Consider the following 21,220-nt stretch of genomic DNA (forward strand, 5'->3'; position numbering starts at 1 on the left):
CCACTTCCTTTGATTTGCAGGAGCATCGAGATTTGAATCCTTTTCTTGATGAGCAAATGTAATTATCTTTTCCAGTAACACAAAATAGCCTTTACTTCAACATGGTGTATGTTGATTATGGCAGTGCGGTTTATAATAAATGATTCACTTCTAACAATTTTAATGTGAGAGTTGCCTGGAGTAAGATTTGGTAGAAAGGCAGAGTAATTACATGTATTTTCAAGACGCAAGAGATAGAATATTCCAGACAAGGTGGGGCTCTGCAATGGGAGGAGTGGGGGAAGAAACCACACTAGACGACATCTCATAAAATAAAAATTGAATGATTTTCACTATTCTGAAATATGCATTTTTGAATTTTGCATTTAGTTTTATAATCTTTGGTAATTTGTTTCATTTATCTTCCATCTCTTCCTATTACCTGCTTTCCTTTGTTTTTCATGACTATCCATTTTTTCTTGGACTATTTGTCTCGTTTTTTTCTCTTCTAATCCAAAAATAAGAACCTGTCGAAGAGCGAGTGATTTGGGAATTTATGTATAGAGACGGCCTCAAGCTAGTGGACAAAAGACTACTAGAATAAATGCTGGAGGCACTCGACATGCCAGGTAGCATCTGTGGAGAGGGAAACTGAGGTTACACTGCGGGTGCTACTGGTATTTTCATGTCCACGGAAGTATTTTTCTACAGAACCAGCCATTTTGCAATAAGGGTTATGGAATAAAGACAGAGAATGATGATTGATTGCTAGCATACAAGTGGCTAAAGAACATTTTCAAGTTTCTTATTTGCATCGATAACACTGTGATGCCCTCACTTAGTTATTTGCACTTTCCGCAACTTATCAAAGTAGCTAAGTTTGCTATCTCATCTCTTCCATTTTTCTCATTTTATTTATTCTCGCATAGTCTATAAATTTCCTCCATATTTGCTTTTTCTCAGATCCTGCTGTTGCACTCCCTGCTCTCCCCAAGTAACAGTAGAATCCTGATTAATTCTGCATCAAGTGTTTCACCAACTATCACTGAAATGGAAAATGCATAAACTGAACTGAACCATGAGCCAAAGACACAAAATGCTGGAGTAACTCAGTGGGACAGGCAGCATTTCTGGAGGGAAGGAATGGGTAACGTTTCGGGTTGAGACCCTTCTTCGGACTGAAAGTCAATGGAAAGGAAAACGAGAGATATAGACGATGATGTAGAGAGAGAGATATACAACAAATGAATGAAAGATATACACAAAAGTAACAATGATAAAGGAAACTGTTTGCTAGGTGAGAACAAAAAGCTGGTGTGACTTGGATGGAGAGAGAGGGAATGCAGGGGTTACTTGAAGTTAGAGAAATCAATATTCATACCCCTGGGTTGTAAACTGCCCAATGTATGAGATGCTGTTCCTCTAATTTGCATTCGGCCTCACTCTGACAATGGAGGACTCCTAGGACAGAAAGGTCAGTGTGGTGGGAAGGGAAATGAGTGCTTAGCAACTGGGGAGATCAGGTAGGTTCTGGCGGGCTGCGCCAAGGTATTCAGCTTAAATGATTGCCCAGTCTATGTTTGGTCTCGCCGATGTGTAAGAGTCCACATCTTGAACAACGGATACAGTAGATGAGGTTGGAGGATGTGCAAGTGAACCTCTGCCTAACCTGAAAGGACGGTCAGGGTCCCTGGACAGTCAAGGGAGGAAGTATAGGGACCGGTTTTGCAGGAGAAGGAACCTGGGGAGGGGGTGGTTCGGGTGGGAACTGATGAGTTAACCAGGGAGTTGTGGAGAGAACGGTCCCTGGAAGGCGAAATGGGGTGGCGATGGAAAGATGTGATTAGTGGCGGGATCCCGTTGGAGGTGGCGTAAATGTCATGAATTATGTGTTGTATGTGATGGCTGATGTGGTGAAAGGTAAGGACTAGGGGGCAGGAACCCTTTTTCCCTATCGCAATTGCTCCTTGAAGATAGGGAAATTGATGCTTTTAGTATTTTCATGTCCACTGAAGAATTTTGCTTTCAATTTTTACTTTATTGGTGCTTATGGACTTTATCATGATTTTTTGCATGAAGCTGATGGAATGGAAGTGACAGTGGATGCCTTTTTGTAAAGCATGTTGAGACTTAAGAGTCTTGACAAGACATTGCCCTTTTAAGACTTGACTGGAGAAGATGTGTGAGATTGCTCAGTGAGGTGTGTGTGTGAGATCAGCACTGAATTTGTCATTATTGGCACGCTAAAGGCTTAGAATGAGGGTAGGGAGCAGGCTGCCATGACTCTCTTTAACCTGCTCTGAATCTGCACCACGAAGAGCCTCTGGCTTGGTGTCACCTCACTCTGATCCAGTCAAGGGATAAGTTAGGATGGGAATCACTTGGTCTGATTGATGCTCAGGTAAACAGTGCAGGTCCAGCCGTTTATACTCTATTGCAGCCAAGAAATGTCTGTGGACTTCACTTAATGTTGATGTTTTTCAATCATTCTGCAAGGGATGATTTAATTAACAGAACTGTTTATCAAACGCTTGGCCTATTTCTCCCCTCTTTCCAGCTGAATGCCAATTGGTGCAAATATTAGTGACTTGTTTATCCTGCCTCTTAAGCAGTTTTATGCCGTCACAGTGAGTTATAGCCGAGCTTATTTTGTTTTTGAAAAGGTTGCTGTATCTATAGGAATAGGGTGATAAAAATCATATTGCCGTTCCACAATATTTTGTTAAACTTTTGTGCTAGATTTTACCAGGGATTTTGTAACTGAATGTTGCTTCTTTGAAATTTCAGGATAATTTTCCAACAATGGTCATTTTTCAGATACTCTATTCCAGATATTTTAACCCATTTTTTTTTGTGAGTGATCAAAGAAAAATAAATTCTCAGAAAAATTATAAACCTGCAACACAAATTAAAAAGCTCCAGCTAGCCCTTGGTTTATTTGTGACGGATTTTGGACTGCAGGGCTGAGCTGTGCAGCCTGAGGGTGGGGCCACATTTATCACGCCTTTGCAGATTCTTTTCCGTCCTAACTATCTGCTGAATCCAGCTGCCTGCACTGCCAGTAAATGTTTTGACTTTCATTCCCTAACACATTTACCTAATGCTCTCCTTTTTATTTCTGAAAAAAGTTCAGATATTTATTTCCATTTATCAGTGCTGTGTTCACCGCCTCTATTTATGTTGAGCTTATAATTGCAGTGCCTCCGGTAATTGATTTTGCTGTGACACTGAGATTAATTGTACATATTATATCCCACACTCTTGAATATGTGGTACTTTTCCATCTTCCAAGACTGGCTTCAGTAATTATTTTCTTTCAAATTAATGCAGTAGCTTGTCACAAGTAATCAGTGCAATTTTATATTATACTCGAGGCACAGAAACAACGACTGTATATCCAAGCTCCCTCGAGCAGGGTATTTTGGGGTTAGGACAGATGTGAGGAGAGTGAATTGCCTTTTTCTTGTTACTTCTCATGCTGACCTTCCGACATTAAATCCTATTGACATTAACTGTCACTGGGATGTGATTCTATAGGCACTGACTGTCCTTGGATGACAATCACCAAGTGATTGCAATCCCAACCGACTCTCAAATTTTGCAGTCGTAGTGTTATATTGTCGAGTATTACATTGTTTTTCCACAGGAAACTAACTATTTAGGTCAACATCATTTATACTTCAGATGAGTTTGCCCATGTACAATTTTATCTCATTCGCCTGATGTATCTTTTTTCATTTGTTGCACTTATTAAATACATCGGTGCCATTTGCCACAATTACTCATCTGATTGGAAGTGTCAGCTTCTAACCACTGTCTGGTAATAATGTTTCTGTTGAATTCACTATTGCAGTTACCAATAACATATTATATATACTCTCCATTTCTGTATATTCCTGTAAGTAGAAATAACTACTCTACATGGTGTAGAGAAAATGAATGCAAATGTAGGGGCATTGGTAAGGCCATTTTTAGAGTACAGGGTACAGAAATAGTGTCCTAATGGAAAGAAGGATGATAATTGTTGGAAGCAGTTCGGCTCGGGTTTAATGGACAAATTCCTGAAGTAGGTTGGTTATTTTACGCGTCTGGACCCCTCGGGATCCTGTATTTCCTTTTTGAATCTTCTTCAGGTTGGAATTTTATCTGTTGGAGTTTCAAAGATTCAGTGAGAAAACACAAGTTGCGAAGAGGTTTTGGCAGTGCAGATGTGTTAAGGTTGTTTTGGGGAACTCTAGAACTAGTGGTCAGCATGTACAAAACAGATGAGACTAAACTCTTTTCTCTCATCGGTGGTGGGTCTTTGGAGCATTTTCCTATGGGGTGGTGGAAGTGGTCTAGATAGATTGATAACCAAGCTGATGAAAGCTTGCTGCAGGTTGAATGCAGTGTGGAGGCAAGTCAGGACATTGAATTTAGAACTTGAAGTTATGCTGCAGCTGTATAAAATTTGAAAGATGAATTTAGGGTATTGTAGCAGTTCTGGTCGTCACACTAAAATGATTTGTTGAACCATGCCTAGTAGACTTCAATTATGTAGAGAGATAACTGGATAAAACGGTTGTTCTTCTTAAAGCGGAGAAGGTAAAGAGTTGAAACTCGTAATACATTTTGTTAAATAAAGATTGATCAGAGTGCAATTTGAAAAATAAAGATTGATTCCAGTGTGAGGGGTACCAGTAACCAAAGAGATGTATTTAAGGGTGGCATAATGCTGCAGCAATTAGTGCTGTCAGCTCACAGCTTAAATAACTCGTTTGTTCCTGAAATTGTGTGCTATCTACGTGGAGTTTGCATGTTCTTGTAAATACATAGTTTCCTCCTGGTGCTTGTATCCCTCCCACATTCCAAAGACATGCTGGTACGTTAACTGGCAACTATAAGTTGCTAAGTGGCAAAATAATTAAGGGGAAGTTGGTGGCTGATGAGATGCAGGGCGAAAGTGAAATAAGGAGACGCGAATGGGCTGATGGGACTGCATGGTTGGGACCTTGCATGGACCCTATAAGCTGAATGACATACGTGTCCAAATAAGAAATTGTTTGGTCAAGGAATCTGAATGACTTCTATTGCAAAATTATTTTGCGATGCAGATCGTTCTGACGCAATAACTGGTAGAAGCAAATTCGCTAATAATTTGAAAGGGTATTGGATTACTACTCGGAAGAAAAGTTGCCTGGTCTACAGGGAGTGGAATTAATTGAATAATTTCTTTATAACAAAAGGCACACGCAAAATATGTTGAATAGTCTTCTGTATTTACTATAGGCTTCAAATATTGAGTGAATGGATTTAAATGAATTGGAGTGGTTGGATTTCTGTAGGAACACACTGAGCCCTCTTAAGACTAACTTGAGCTGCTCTCTTCAATTCCAGGTTTCCCATCAGAAGACTTCCCAGGTAAGAACTCTCGACACAATGGGTGAAAGTGATTGGCCATCTCTGACTGTCCAAGCAGCAATTAGAAGGCTTAGCAACTTGTACGTATGAGTGGAATGCTCTAAGATCCCCATCCCTGTCCATTTTCCTGACATCTCTTACCTGCTGTGTGTGTTTGCCCTGTTAGAAGACAAAAAAAATGGAATTGGGTTAATAAGATAACTGGAAAATATGGAACTTGCAGCACAAGTAAGGATAATGGAAAATTTAGAAATTAGCTTGTCTAATATTCCGGATATATTAATATCCGACAAACACGGTTCACAAAGACATTCCCGTTTCAAATGTTCCTGGTCAGGCTTTTGTACTTTAAGTCAATTGTCGATGTGGGTATTAGAGAAGGTTGGGATTAGTTATCATTGAGGTGGCGATAGTTGGCCTTTCTCTTGAACTGCTGTGCTCCATGTGTTGAAGGTATCTTCGCCCAGTGCTGTTAGATATGGACTTTAAGATTGTGACTTGGGGATGATGAAGGAATGCTGATATATATCCAGATTGGCCTGTGACTTGGAGAGCTTCATGATGAGGTGAGAAGTGCAAAAGATTTTTGGTCTAAGTAGAGATTTGCTGTTTCAGTTACATAAATTGGAAGTAGTAAGAACAGTTGATGTAGCCTGGTGTTAATAAACATGGATTTCAAATTCATTTTAGTAAGTGTCTAGATGAGTACAGCCCATGCAGACTCCAAATGTTGATGTTATTTGGGGACAAAACCGCCTACTTGATGGCAATGTACCTATCTCCTTCAGTGCTCGATCCTTCTGTCATTGTGCCATGTACAAGGTGTTCTGCAGTAATTCACAAAAGCTTTTCAATGTTGTTTGCCCAACCCACAACCTCTACTAGCTAGAATGAAGGAGCATGGGCACATGTCAGCAACACTACCTGTGAGTTTGTCCCCAAATCCTGCTCTGCTCTGATGTGGAGACGTTTTGCTTTTCCTCCTTCGTTGTTTAATTAAAGCCCTGGAAATCGCCACTTGCAGTACTGTAGGAGCGCTTTCATTATGGAGATTGTAGGAGTTCACCAGTATCGTTCTGGGCATGTAGGGATTATGGCTAAGTGCTTGCCTTGGCACTGAAGCCGACTTCTTATGAATTACAATAAAATAAAACGTGAAATCCACACTAATTATTGATTTGGCAATGCCCAGTTTTGAATGTAAAAGGTGCAAAAGAGAAGATCCCCGAGTTCTGAAATTATCTTTACAAAGAGATATTGGAGAAATAGGAGATCTTTAAATAAATATTTATTTGTAACAATATGACACAGATATTCAAACTTTAAAGGTTTTGACAACATTGAGCCACTATATCATTTTATACATTTGTCATAACAAATCTGCATGGATGAGAATAGTTATGCGCGGGAAGTGAAGCCATCTGACCAGTTCTGCTGGTGGTCTTGCATTTGATGTGGTTTGTAAGGCATCTGAAACTGCACAAATAGAATAAAAATCGAAGTACAAGAGCAATGAAGGTTGTCAGGAATATAAAAGATCATGGGGTCAGCAGGAAACCATTCATCCTCTTGACACTTCCAACATTTACTTGAACTGTAGCTGGTCTGAAGCTTAACTTGCTTTCCTCATCTTGCCCCTGAGCTCTTGAGACTCCTGTTGAATAAAAGTCTATCAAATTTGATCTTAAAAGTGTCTGTTGACTCCTTGCAATCACAGCCCTTTAGGGAAGGGAATTTTAGATTTCTCACTATCATTTATGGGGAAAAGGAGTTTCTGAGCATCGCTTCGGAGCATTCTGTCACCATGTACTTGGATTCCTCCACAAGAAAGATTATTTTTGTCCATCTTGCTCTATCCTTCAAACAATTAATAAACCTGAATAAAATCATCCTTAATCTTCTCTACTCAAAAGGGAATACAAGAAATGTTTATGCAACCCATTGTATTATAGTGAATTTGTATTAAACCTGTTTTGTTGTGGTATCTGTTCTAAGATGTATTGCCCAGAATTGCATGCACTGCTTCAGAAGGGCATTTATTTGAAACTATCAACAATTTAGTTTAAATTCTCCTTTGAATTTGTGAAGATTGAGATACAATTTATATTTTATTTCCTTTTTGATGTTTTTTGCATTCATGCATACAAATCCCAAAATGTCTCTGTCTCTCCATTGTCCTTGATCCCGATTTCTCACTATTTGAACTATATTCCAAATTACCTTTCCCAAATCCAAGGTTCATAGGCTCAAAATTCCGTTCAATTAACTTTACTTGCTGTAGATTTACATGCTTTTATATCTGTCCCTTTCAATCTTGCCCTTTCTCTCTATACTCCTTAAATACGCTCCAGAGCTTGTAGCCTCAGCCATTTAATAATTAATTCAACACCGTAATATGTGCTCAAAAGCTTGAAACCCTGGAACAGATCCCTAGACGACATGACATCTGCCGTTTAACAAAGCTTAAACTAAGGTCTTGAATCATTGTGATCTTTGAAAAATTGTGACAGAGGCATAAGTGATTTTCTGTCTTGTCTTTACACCCTGGTGGAGAAGCAATCATCTGAAGATTTGTGTTACTCATGCTAAATTCATATGTTGTGGGGGGATCTTCAGTGGACTGGTGAGTCACCCAAACGTGCCTTTAGTGCTGCTGCATTCTAGCAATGGGACCCTGAAGCATTCTTCTGGCAAGTCTGGTTGAGTCTCAGAATAACTGACTTGCTCTGCTCCATTAATTGTTTTGACAGTGTGAGACCCGCCCTTGGGTACACCCACAGTCAGAACTGTTCTTTAAATGTTTTTTTTGTGAAGTCTGCAAACATTCAAAGAATAAATTTTAAAATACTAAATGTTTAGAACACAAAAACAAGTTAATTATATTAAATCAATTCAAATGATATTATCTTGTCCTGGAGCAACAAGCAATCTGCTGGAGGAACTTAGTGGGTTGAACAGCATCAGTGGAGAGGGGGGGGGGGGGGTTAAGATGAAAAGCCTGTTTTAGGACGAAACCTAGCATCAGGATGGGAGTAGAGAGGGAAGATTGCTTGTGTCTACACTATCTTGTTCTTCTCATTGTCTGGGACCGTTTATCCAACTGAAAACTGAAATTTTATTCAACTGAGCGCTTATCAACTTGGCAGAGACTCGTTGGACAAATTCGATATCCTGAGTGAGTGAAGTTCATCCAAATGTCCTGGGATAGGTGAACGGTGGCACTTAAAACTGCAGAGTCAATGTAAATATGTCCACTAAAACAAAAACCAATAAAGGTTCTGTTTTTGAAAACCGACACTCTTTCCTTAAGTATTTTTTTTTCTTTATTGTACATTATATTCTCACCAGTTTTTAAAAGGGCCTCTTTCACAATTCTACTTCCTTTCTTAATATACATAAAAATCTAACCAGTTATTTTTAGTTTTTGTTTTCTTTCATGACTATTATTTCTTTATCCATTTCTTCTTGCGAATGAAACATTAAATAAACTAAAGGAATAGTTAGATCTCGCCGGATGTTGAGCAGCCAGGTTGTCGTCTCTGCGTCAATGTATGCCAGGCCCTGAGCTCCATTTGGTGGGTGGCGGAGCGGGCACCTAGAGATGACATAGTTGGCTGTCTGCTGTTCTGCTCCGCATTCACATGCTGGGCTCTGGCAGTGCCCCCATCTCATTTATCCCCCATTCATAAATACTAACTTAATATTTCCCTCCATAACTGGATACAGGAAATATCATAAAATAATTTGTGGACTTATTAACGGGGTTTTGTGGGGGGGGGAAAACTGTTTGTTGGCAATGAAACTAATGGGATGGTTGAGGACAAAATGATGCATTTGAGCTTTCACGAGGTATTTGATAAGATGTGAGTCACATAAGAGGCTTCTGCATAGGAATTGGGATGAAATTAGTTTGTTAGCAATGATTGAGGATTAGCAATGGACAAAATAAAGTAGCAATAAATTGACCATTCTCAAGTTAGAAGGATTAACTGGTGGGGTGCTGCCTAGATCAATGCTTCAGGCTCGGCTATTCCTAATCTTTTTCATTGATTTTAAACAAGGGGATTTTGTCATGCATTCATGTTTTTTGATGGTACAAAAGAGGGCAAATGAATAATTTGGGCAGGGGAAGCAAAATGTTTACCAAGACAAGCAAATAAGGTTAAGTGTGTGGACAAGAATAAATGCTGGCATATAATGCAGTGGAACAAATGGAAAAGCAAAACAATTTTTAAAGGAGAGAGATTTGTACTAGTTTGCAGCAGAATTTGTTTTCCTGTGAAACAAGATCTCATTAAATCAACACAGAACAATCAGCAATTGGGGAAGTCGTCATTTGAAGTTAGTTGTAATATTAGATTTTTTGTTATTATTTAAGGCTTTGGTGGGCTTATATTTGAACAATTTTGGGCTCCATACCAAAAAATTTGCGTAGTGTTTAGACAACATGGGGAGATGAGAGAATGATGTGACCCTATATGTTGAAATGCACAAAATCGAAAACTACTTCAGTGTGCGTATGAAATGCTGTTTTGCATCGCCGACACATGGACTGATTTCTTCACATAGTCTTTGGTTTGCTTCACTCCAAATGACAGTGTTCAATTGAGTATATTCACAGCTGACATCAGTATATTTTTGAACATGGGATTTATGTGGATTGGATTGGAGAATGGTTATTCATTATTTTATTGAATGGTGGAGAAGGTTCACGGAGAATGATTGGCCACGATTGCAACAATTTCTCATGTTCTTTGTTCTTTATAGTTCTCCCAGTCTGTTGAATCTCAATTTAGCGGTTTGTGTGAACTTGGTAGTTCACACAACTTGGTAACTTGGTCTAACGTGATAGTCATTTTTTTCATTGGTATATCTTGTTGCTTCAATAGGCAAGTGTAGTCTCTACATATTGTGGGTAAAAATTAGCTTTATACTGTACCTCTAAAAAACCCCCCACTATTTTGGGTTTTCTTATTAAAGTCTCCTCCTCTCCCTCAAAATCCAGTATTGTTCAATCATATTTTATGTATTTCTAAAATGTTCACTTATCAAATTATTGACTAATTCAGGCTTCAGATTCATTATAAAATTTGGTTAGTGTTTCTCTTTCCATGTCAATTCTAAAACATATTTTTAGAAAACAGCTTCTAATGCTCTCTGGAAATCCATTGCCACTGTTGGGTTGTCTTTCATCTCTGTCTATGAAAAATATAAAATTCTAATATAACCAATGGTTTTGTTGCATTCTTCCCTGATCTTGGTATTTGTACGTCTCGCCTACAAATCACTGTCAGGTCTGTAAACATCTGTCAGAGCCTTCCATCCTGTGCCATTCCTTAATTCGAACCGTGTTGTTTTCACTGCCTTGTTGCCTTTACTGAAATCCCTACTGCAAAATTGTCTTCTATTAATATTGTTGCTCTCCCTTCTCCAACTCTTTGTCGTCTCTAAAACATTGTATAGCTAGGAAGATTTAACACTTAATCTAACCATGACTCTGAAATGTCGACTGCAACATAGATATTATGTTACTGACATTTTGAACATACTGATGCCTGGAAATTTTCCAACTTGTTCCAAAGCTGATCTGATCTTTCAACCCTCTTTTTTATGATTATAGAGATGTTATTTTTCCACCAGGTCATCTTTCCACAGGCATACATTTATTGGTCTCTCCTTCATCTTTCCATTAAGGCTTGGTTCCAGCCCAGTAATTCCAGCAGCGCAGCATATTGCCAAAAAATTGAACCACCTTCTTATATCAGTCTTCAAACCTTGCAATCCTCTTCCTAATGCCAATGAGCACAGTTATTTTAAAGGCTGAAGGCTAAACACCCAGTCTGAAGAAGGATCTCGACCCGAAACATCACCCATTCCTTCTCTCCAGAGATGATTGATGCCTGTCCCGCTGAGTTACTCCAGCTTTTTGTATCTATCTTCTATTTCAAAGGCCTTGCATTTTCACTCCTAATTTCTCAACCCTTTTTCCCCCACCCCCCTCATGTGTTCTGATTTGTCCAAAAACATTTCTTTCAATTAAGGAATCTTAGAATAGTACACTGCTTGAGACGTCATGGCCCACGGAGTTTATGTTGACTCTTTTTGAAGATTTGTAATCCTCTTCTTTCCTCATATACTTATTTTTTTTCCCTCTTTTGCATGTAAATTTATTACCTTTTGAAGGTTCTGAAACCATAGTCGCTAACCTTTCAAGCAGCATATTCCAAACCCCAAACATTAAATTTGACAAAAACATTGTCAAACATGACTGTCATATCAGCTAGTCTCCTTCTGCCGATCAGCCTATGAACATGCAGCACGCCAATCACATCAGCCCAATTTTGACTTTGCCATCAAACCCACTGAAAAGGGAGGTGCTGTGGTAGTCTAGTGACTGACCTCCATGTTACGGAGGTTAGACTCCAAATTTCTGTCACCATCTTGTGCCTTCACTGGGCCATCACCCCGATAATAAACACAGGCCATTGTCTCCTGGACAATGATTTCATCACATCAGGAGATCACCCTTCCACAACCTTCAGCCTTTAAAGTGCCCCAACCCTGCACTGTTTCAATCTCTCACCCAAGATCCATAAACAGGACGGTTCTGGTAGACACATTGTTCTGCCTGCTCTAGCTCCAATTAACCATTTTTTTTCATACCTGGACTCTATTCTGTCTTTCCTTGTGCAGTCCCTTTGCATTTGCATCAGTGACATCTCTCAGGGCCTCTACCGTTCCAATTCCCTGGTCCCAAGCCTCTCATCCTTAGCATAGACGTCCAAGCTCTATATACTGTGTCTCCTTTATTCTGCTTGGGTAACCTGCAGCCCAATGCTATGAGTATTTCATTTTTCTACTTCATTTAACTCACAGCCCCAGTGAGGGGGGACCTCATTGAAACTTACCGAATAGTGAAAGGCCTGGATAGAGTGGATTTGGAGAGGATGTTTCCACTATAAATAGAGTCTAGGACTAGAGGCCATAGCCTCAGAATAAAATGATGTGCCTTTAGAAAGGAAATTAGCAGAAATCTCTGACTAAAGAGATTGGTGAATCTGTGGCATTCATTGCCACAGAAGGCTGGGGAGGTCAAGTCGATGGATATTTTTAAAGTGGGGTTTGACAGATTCTGATTAATATGGGTGTCAGGGGCTAAATAGACTGGATGGACTGAATGGCCTAATTCTAATCCTAGAACATGAACATTCACCTGTCCACCTAGCTTCCTTTTCACTTTTGTTCACCTCTTCCCTCCCCCTCTTCACCCTCCGTATAGTTCCACCCACCCTTCAACTGCCCCCCATCCTATCTGTTTCCACCTATCGCCTACCATCCTCTATCCACCCCCACCCACCTGTACTGCTATACATTGGTAATTTCTCTTCTCCCCTCCCAGTTCTGACCAAAATGTCAGCTTTCATGTTTTGTCTCCAAAGGGCTGCTTGACTTGCTGAATTTGTCCAGCACCCTGTTTTTTATTTGTTTTAGATTCTACCTTCTGCAATCTTATGTCTTCAAATGTATCCTCTATACTGGCAAAATGAAAGACATTGGTTACAACCTTTGTTGCTTGCACTCTGTGTCGTTTCTGAGCCACTCCCTGGCAGCTGTCTCAGTTTGTTGCAAAGATAAGAGAGGGTTGTTGGTGTCAGTTTGAATGTGGGTGATTCCCCAGTACACAGGAAGAATGTGTGATATGCCTCAGAACAAAAGCTGGAACAAGGGGTGCAGGTTATGTAAAGCTGAATAAGTACTAGGTATGTTGTATATCTGTGCTGCGGTTGGATTGTCAAAATGTGAACTGTTCTTTATTACAGGCAAGGAAGCATACTGAACAAGGACCTGTCGCCTGATAAAAAGTATGACAAAAAAAACTTGGAAAAATCATCTCTGTATGAATTTGACCCAACAGGTAATACATTTGTAGAGTCTTTGAGCCGTTTTCAGTTCCAGGCTTCAAATGGTTAGACTTTGGTCACAAACATTAGCCTGTGTAGAAATGAACTGCAGATGCTGGTTTAAACCAAAGATACACAAACACCTGAAGTAACTCGGCAGGACAGGCAGTATCCCTGGATAGAAGGAATGGGTAAAGTTTCAGGTCGAGAAGAAGGGTCTCGACCCAAAGCGTCACCCATTCCTTCTCTCCAGAGATGCTGCCTGTCCTGCTGAGTTACTCCAGCTTTTTGTGTCTATGTACACGTTGGACTCTTTCATTTGCTGCCTTCTTACTGATAAGTCATGGTTTACATTACCTTAATGCTCATCCACAGTAGATTTAGGCACTTTTTTGATCAACAGGAGAGTGAGTGAGTTGATGAATACATTCTACCACGCTGCTTTAATGCTTAGTGAATAAACTGGTTAGGGTAGCTTGCTGGATGGATCATTATTTTTCAACAAACGGGTCAGAGTGCTGGCAATGTTTGGTGTTTCACTGCTGGAGGGAATAGTTCTGAGCTAGGGTGGAATGTGGATGTATCTATTAGGCCACTTCCCTTGGGTTTTCTCTGCACCTGCAGGCTGTTACAAAATTTGTTATAGAAGCAGTCTCAGACCGACTGACTTATGTGAAGTGCACTTACATTTCTGGGGCTCTGGATGCAAACAGCATCTAGTATTCCAAGGGTCATTGATAGTGGGGATGGGATTCAGAGGAAAGTTAGAATTTTCTTTTCAGGCCAAAAGTTAACTTGCTTTACTAAAAAGCTTTACTGAGGCAGACAGGCTGGAAATGATATGGTAGAAAGAGAAATAATAAGGGAAGGAGAAATGGAGAAGGCTTTTTCTCCATGTCATTTAGAGAAGAATGGCTGAGCGCATTTGCACAGTAAACTGTTCCATCTTGGTTCAGGCTGTTGACCAAAAATATCAAATAGTTAATGTGGACTTCACAATCTGAGATGTCGGGTTTTGAAAAGCAAGATAAAGTCATCATTTCCCAAATGTAGTTTGAATTGCTAGAATACCAATGTCTTCTGTTGGACAAGAGCTATGCGGTAGGTCCAGGGTTCCCACCACTCGTATTGATCTGGCTGCCTTTCTGAATGGTTTGCTCGGTGCTTGCAATTGACTGTCTACTTCTGCTTTGTGCAGTCATGACATTCTTGTGAGTTCACAAATCTGCATTCCATAGCTAATTTATCCAGCAAACTGTTGTATAACTCGGGGAATTAGTATTGAGCTGGCCCATTTGATGTGACTAAATCATATCGGAACATAACTGCATGGTATGTTGGTGCCATTGGGGGGGGATGGTCTCCTGTGTTACATCAATGTGTTAATTATGCTACCAGCTTTTTGTCAAAACAATTAATTCCATTTCTTAACCCATCACGTTACACATTAACCTAATTTGTGTCATAGTTCCTCTTGTATATATTGAGTCTGTACAAAATTTTCCAATTTTGTGTTGATATGTGTGTGTATTTATATACCATTTTCTATGAGTAGTGAATCTACATGTTTCCATACATCTCCTTGCCCCCACCCCACCCTCTCCCTACCCTTCTCTTTTTCTGCTGTTATGCAGAGAGCTCGTCTAAACAAAAGAAGCCCAGGTTCAATTGCAATGACCATAAATGTGAGTCCTGTTAATCTGTGCACTAACTAGTCTGCTTTGCTGGCTGTCAGCTTGCTTGGTGCCACTGACTGATTCTATGTGCTTGTTGTGTCAGAAGCTGCTTTGCTATCTTACAGTGGGTTGGAATAGAGGATGTGTTTCAATCACCCATCTCCCACCTTGCTGAGTCCACAGAACCTCTGTGTTCCAGATGTAGTATATATTTTGGCCAGACTTGCTTTTGGGAAATTAAGTTCAGTCTCCAAACATATTTACAATGTCAAATCACTGGACTCCAAGGGGAAAACGTCAAGTGTACTTGGTGGCATTTCATAACATGAACAAGTCTTGTATGTGTTGGGACGTGGAGTTCTTGTGGCTGTTTATTGGTAGCAGAGCACGCTTGATAAGCTATAGGGCCTAATCCTGGTTCTATTTATATTGTGCTTTATTTTTTTTTAAGTCCTTTCCTGGTTGATCAAAACCAGTTACTGTTTGTAACCCTTTCTTCTTGTTTAAACCTGGCCAAACGCTCCTGGCTCAGAAAAACTTGTGCTTGTGCTACAGCATGGCCTTGCCTTTCTACCCACGGTGTCAGATCAACCCATCGGTGCTCCTATGTCAAGTCTCTCACCTGAATCACGTGCCCATGCTTTTCCAATCATAAATCTAGCTGTGCTTCTCTCACCTTTCCAATGCGAATTTGTGGCCTCTTAAATGTTTGGGGTGCTTTGTTACATGTTGATTCTTACAGTAGATCATCTCCATGGGATAAACATTGTATGTTGCTTTCCTTTCTTCCAATATCTATTCCATTGAAAATTTATGTTTTGATTTTTCTAGACATCTCTCTGTAGTTGTTCCGCGGGTTGAGTAGTTCGTCGTATCTTAACATGAGTGGAAATTGATTAAAACAAGTTCTTTGAAATAAGGCAGAAAATGGTGCATGTGTTCAGTATACCAGGAGCATCTATGGAGAGAGAAATGCAGTTGATGTTTCATTATTATTTTGAGCAATTTCTATTTCAAATTTGTAACATCGGCAGTATTTTATTTTTGAGTAGGTTCCTCTGTTCTAAATGCCTTAGTTTAAAAAGTTGGAAGCCCAAGGACAGTCAATAAGCAGCAGTGTGCAACACGCAGTGCCAAATTGATCACTCTAATTATATTTTATAATTAATTTCCCCTAATCAAAATCGTGATATTACGGTGTAAATTAAATGCTGATTTGTCATTAAATGTGTTTTTATAATATGCAATAAAACAAAAACAAAAAAAGACCCTGTTTTTTCCCCTCGCATCCATATATTTACTTGTATACCCACTCTGCTGTCCAAAAGGTGTGATTAGATGCCCTTCCCATCCCAAGAATTGGGGGTAGTGAGGTGGGTCTTGGCAGTTCCTGGCTTCCTTTGTCTCGCATTTTGGTAAATTACTCATTGACTGACTGATTTCTATTCATTTTCTTTGTGACCAGGTCTAGTTCAGCGCTGTGTCATAATCCAGAGAGATGAAAATGGGTTTGGCCTGACGGTCAGTGGAGATAACCCAGTGTTTGTCCAGTCTGTCAAAGAGGGTAATTTTATACACTTACTCTGCTCTTTAATGTCTGGTGATGTTTTTTTTTTTTCCGATCAATCTAGTGTAGCTTTCATGGTCCTATTCTGTTAAATTGCATGTGGAAATTTCAGTGAAATATTTTAGCTCAACATGAAACGGGAGTCAGAATGTCTTCACTGGTTCCATTTTAAGCTCCAACTTTCCACATGTTTGTTTTGCAGATGGAGCAGCTGTGCGTGCAGGTGTGCAGCAGGGCGACAGAATCATTAAGGTGAGGTACAGCATTCACTGGTGCCAGTCATATGCAAGGAGAATTCTTCTGATTGAGCATGATGTGTGAATGGGAATTGATATTCACCATTATTAAAGTTGATGATTCCCAGGAGCTGTATTTGTGGTTTGTTGTTTACTGATGGCCCTTCCCATATGGGCGTGAGTGAGCAGTGTATCCAGGTGAGAACTGCTCTGCAGGAGCAGAAGAGTTTGTCATTTGACATCTAAATGCTTGTTACAGTCACTGTAATGCCCAAGAGACAAATATAACTATGCGTCTTGCATTTAGCAGGTTATTCAAAGTGTTAAAAATTGGTTGAAAAATGTGACTGAAAAGTACAAGACCATAAGGTGTGGAATTATGTAATCATATATGTATTTAGATCATTCCACACCTTGTGTACTTGTGCTTTTCACTCGCATTATTTCAACCAATGTTTAACACTTTGTATAACCTGATAAATTATATCTGTAAATCTTTGGTGTAATAGAAAACTTTCATGTGAAACTTCAGATGTTTGTCAAAAGTCCAAGTGAATTATTTCAGTAATTTCAACCAACTGCCTTGTCCATAACAGCATCAGAAAATTGAGGTGTTTATAGGGCCATGTGTCTCCTTTGTACATCCCTGCTGTTTCTCCATAATAAATTATTGAGGTTATCGGTGTTCTTCTTGATTGTAGATCCAAAAAGATGCAGGAAATCATGTTGCTGCTTGATAGGACTTTGGTTAGGCTGCAATTTGAATATTGTGTGCAGTTTTGGTTGCTCATTACAGGAAGAATACTTTGACAAGGGTGGAAGAAGTGGTTCACCAGAATACTGATTGGATTTGAGGGTATCAGCTATAAGGAGAGGTCAGACAAACATGGATTGTCTTTTCTGGAACGTCACGGGTTTAAGAGAGATCTGATATATAAAATAAATTTAAGGATATATGTGTGGGGAATTTCTAACCATCACACACTCATAACTTTAGCCTTCTAGAACCCTCCCTTGCTATGAGGTGGAATTATTTCTGATGTCCTTCCTATAGGATTTTGATCACGAGGATAATTGTCTTATTAACATTTTTTAAATCTGCGAACAGCAGTCGGTTTAAGATTCTACATGTATGTAATTTCTTTTAATTCTGGTAACCTTTCACAGATATTTATTAAGGTCTAAAGACGTTTAGTTAAATGTTGAATTGTATCACCATGCTGCAGATTTGATGCAGATCAGCACTGCTGCCTTGTAGTTCCAGCGACATGGATTTGATCCTGACCTTCATGATGCCTGTGTGAACTTACACGATTTCCCATGACTGTCTGTTTCCCTCTGCTGGCCCAACTTCCTCCCACGTCCCAATGACACGCTGATGTATAGGTTAATTGGGTAGCGGAAATATCAGTGCTTGGCAGAAGACTCGGAGGTGCGGAGGACCTGATCAGAATGCGTATGAGGAGTTGATGTGAAAAGGAACTGGTTGAGGGGTAACAATCGGGGGGAATTCAATTGATGGACTCCAACTCCGAGAGCTAGCATTGGGCTGTGTGCCCATTTCCTATGTTAGAAATATGAAGTATGTCAATGGTGATGTTTTGTCTGCAGGTTAATGGGACGCTGGTCACTCATTCAAACCATGTGGAGGTGGTTCGGTTAATTAAATGTAAGTGAAGCATTAACTTTTGAAAAGTCGTCTCTAAAATTTAATGTTCATGTTTCTCAGTCTCATAATGGCTTCTTTTGACTTTCATTGGCACAACTTTGGTCCTCATGTTGATAAACAGCAATAAAAGTTTCCAAAGGTGATGGAAAGACTGGAGGAAAGACTAGCTGCTGAGAGCTCTCTTATACCTGCATTATGGAGGCATTTAAACACACCTGAGCTATTACAAACAGCCGTGAAACTATGTGCCCCAAACATTATGGTGCCATGAAATGGGGGGGGGGGGGAGGACGACTATCTATAAACACAGCTGTAATTTCTACATGGTGAAAATGTATAAAAATACCCTTTAATAAAATCTGACAATGTGCACTTTATCCACATGTCATTTTATTCCTATTACAAATCTCAAATTGTGGCGTCCAGAGACAAATAAATGAATGATGGATCTTTGTCCCAAACATTATGGAGGGCATTGGATACAGAAATGTGAGGCTCATACTATATACCTTTAAAATTCCATCATCGTTGAGTGGTGACACATTTTCCAGCTTGACAGTTTCTAGATAGAGTGGGCCTTAGTTGTGGTGAAAGAGAAAACTGAATTATGCCACAGACTCTAATGTTTTACTTTCCAGACATACAGATTTAATGATTCATCTAAAGTATGTCACGGTTACTAATAAAATATTGCCCCATCGGACTGTGCAGTGTACTGTGTGCCCTCCCCATTCCAATAGATTGCCACTCTTAGACCTGTTCCCTCCCTGCCATGCTTTGCCAGATTGCTATTTCATGCCCCGGAGAAAATTTGAACTGAGTGATTGCGGGCAGAAGTGTTCGATTCTGAATTATGTTTGCCAATGAAGTGCAAAATCCACAGTGTCTGTATAACTTAGGTCCTGATGACATGCCTTCAGCATAAACCTAGAAGCAAAGTGATCTGCAGTTTGCTGTCCATTTAGGGTTTTAAGGTTACTGCCGGTGGTTGCAGATTTCCAGAAGTTACAGCTGACATGTGTGGTCTGCACCAGAGCTCTGTGCCTCGGTGTAATCTTGGTTCCACATTAGGGAAGTAGTTAAGACCACAGTCACTTTGTCACAAGTTCCTCACTGAAGCAGCTGCAGAATTAGTAGTTAAAATGTCGGGTGACTTTGCGATAAGGCAGTGGGCGTGTTTCATTAAGATTAGCTTTGCCCGTTGTTCATTGAGCAGTTGATGAGCGTTGCCTTTCATTGTCGATCAGAAAGAAACACTTGTATTCTACAACATCCTACAGAATTCAGAATATCTGAAAGCATTTACTTCCATTGAAGTATATTTGAAGTGTAATCACTATTGTAATGTAAGAAGCTTGCAATATGCGGAGCATAGATCCCCACCCAAATGATCTTTAAATAATGACTCGTTAATCTGTATTTTTACCCATTGAGGTGACTGCCTAAAGAGTCGCATATATACAAAACAACTCCTATACTCCCAGAATTAGGAAGGGCACAGTGGCACAGCAGTAGAGTTGCTGCCCCACAGCATCAGACACACTGGTTTGATCCTGACTGAGTGCTGCCTGTACGAAGTTTGTACATTCTCACTGTGACCGCGTGGGTTTTCTCCGGATGCTCCGGTTTCCTCCCACATTCCAGACATGCAGGTTTGAAGGTTAATTGGCTTCTGTGAATTGTCCCTTGTGTGTAGGGTAGAACTAATGTAAGGGTGATCGATGGTCGGCACGGACTGGGAGGGCTGAAGGGCCCGTTTCCACGCTGCATCTCTTAAACTAAAACTAAATATTGGCTGCTCAATTGTCGAGCTGCTCAGACTGACTGAACCTAAATCTGTTTTGGTTTGGGCCTATTGCAGGAGATGTGTACACTGTGTTTTGCTTTCTATTACCAGCTGGGTCGTACGTGGCTCTCACGGTCCTGGGCCGTCCTCCTGGCTCTCCCCAGATACCATTGACTTCTGTCGATGGAGATGCTGGCGGTTTCTTTTTCCCCGGTCAACAAAGTCAAATGGCCCCAAATCCAACTTTCTCCCACCATTCTTCAAGCAGCAGTTGTCCTGAGAGGATCACAAGCCCCATGCCTGTGGCGGTGAGTATGCAAAACTTTATTCTAATTCCATGCATAGCTGATTTGCAGTGGCTCAGATATTACTTTTTCTCAGAGTTAACTGTTATTGGCTCCCTCTAGTATCAATCTGCCACTCGCTTCCTACAGGATTTGTGCTGTATTGTCAGATCTGCTTGTTCTTTGAGTGGCAGAATTCCAAGCACCTTTGTGTGAATGGAACACTACTCTCGACAGAAGTTATTGTAAACTAACATGTGATCATCAAACCCACAATCCTCTTCGCCTGTCTCTTGATCAACGTTGGCAAGTCTGGCTGCCTGGCAATAAAAAGCATGAATGGTGTTTTCTTTCCCTCTAGTGGTGGAAATAGTATTTCATCACTTAAGCAGTGATAGTTTGCAAAATTAAATTCTCATTGAGTGGTGTTGACAGGAGCCCGTACCATCACATTCTACCAGTAAACGGGAAAGTATTCTTATCCTAAAGGGAACATAAATAAATTGTTGCAGTCTAATAGTCTTGAACTTTGTGTTGCTCAAAAGAGCCAGACAAGCAAACGTCAAGCTTTAGCCCCCTCTCTCTACCAATGAGTGCATCTCTCTCTCGCTCCAAGTATCTTTTCAATTGCCTTTTCACAATGAGCCCCTACCTGCTTCTTTCCCCGCCACCCTCCAAAAGAAAAACTGTCTACCCTCTCTCTGTCACTTGTCTACCCTCTC

General features: G+C 40.2%; 1 protein-coding gene across 13 annotated transcripts in view; it reads left to right on the forward strand.

The window, feature by feature from the left end:
• Window positions 1-21,220, forward strand: part of LOC129712382 (rho guanine nucleotide exchange factor 12-like) — a 93,355-nt gene that overhangs the window by 27,982 nt on the left and 44,153 nt on the right. For 4 of the 13 annotated variants that reach the window (XM_055660756.1, XM_055660769.1, XM_055660757.1 and 1 more), the window contains 7 exons: window positions 5,356-5,379; window positions 13,200-13,294; window positions 14,915-14,965; window positions 16,422-16,520; window positions 16,726-16,775; window positions 18,371-18,428; window positions 20,326-20,522. In XM_055660756.1, the coding sequence (XP_055516731.1) occupies window positions 5,356-5,379; window positions 13,200-13,294; window positions 14,915-14,965; window positions 16,422-16,520; window positions 16,726-16,775; window positions 18,371-18,428; window positions 20,326-20,522 (574 nt within the window). Of the gene's footprint in view, window positions 1-5,355; window positions 5,460-5,832; window positions 5,946-13,199; window positions 13,295-14,914; window positions 14,966-16,421; window positions 16,521-16,725; window positions 16,776-18,370; window positions 18,429-20,325; window positions 20,523-21,220 lie in introns of those variants that run through there. The other 9 variants (XM_055660763.1, XM_055660764.1, XM_055660761.1 and 6 more) reach the window with 7 other exon arrangements.

This window comes from Leucoraja erinacea, chromosome 32, assembly GCF_028641065.1.
Source record: "Leucoraja erinacea ecotype New England chromosome 32, Leri_hhj_1, whole genome shotgun sequence".
NCBI classification, from domain to species: domain Eukaryota; kingdom Metazoa; phylum Chordata; class Chondrichthyes; order Rajiformes; family Rajidae; genus Leucoraja; species Leucoraja erinaceus.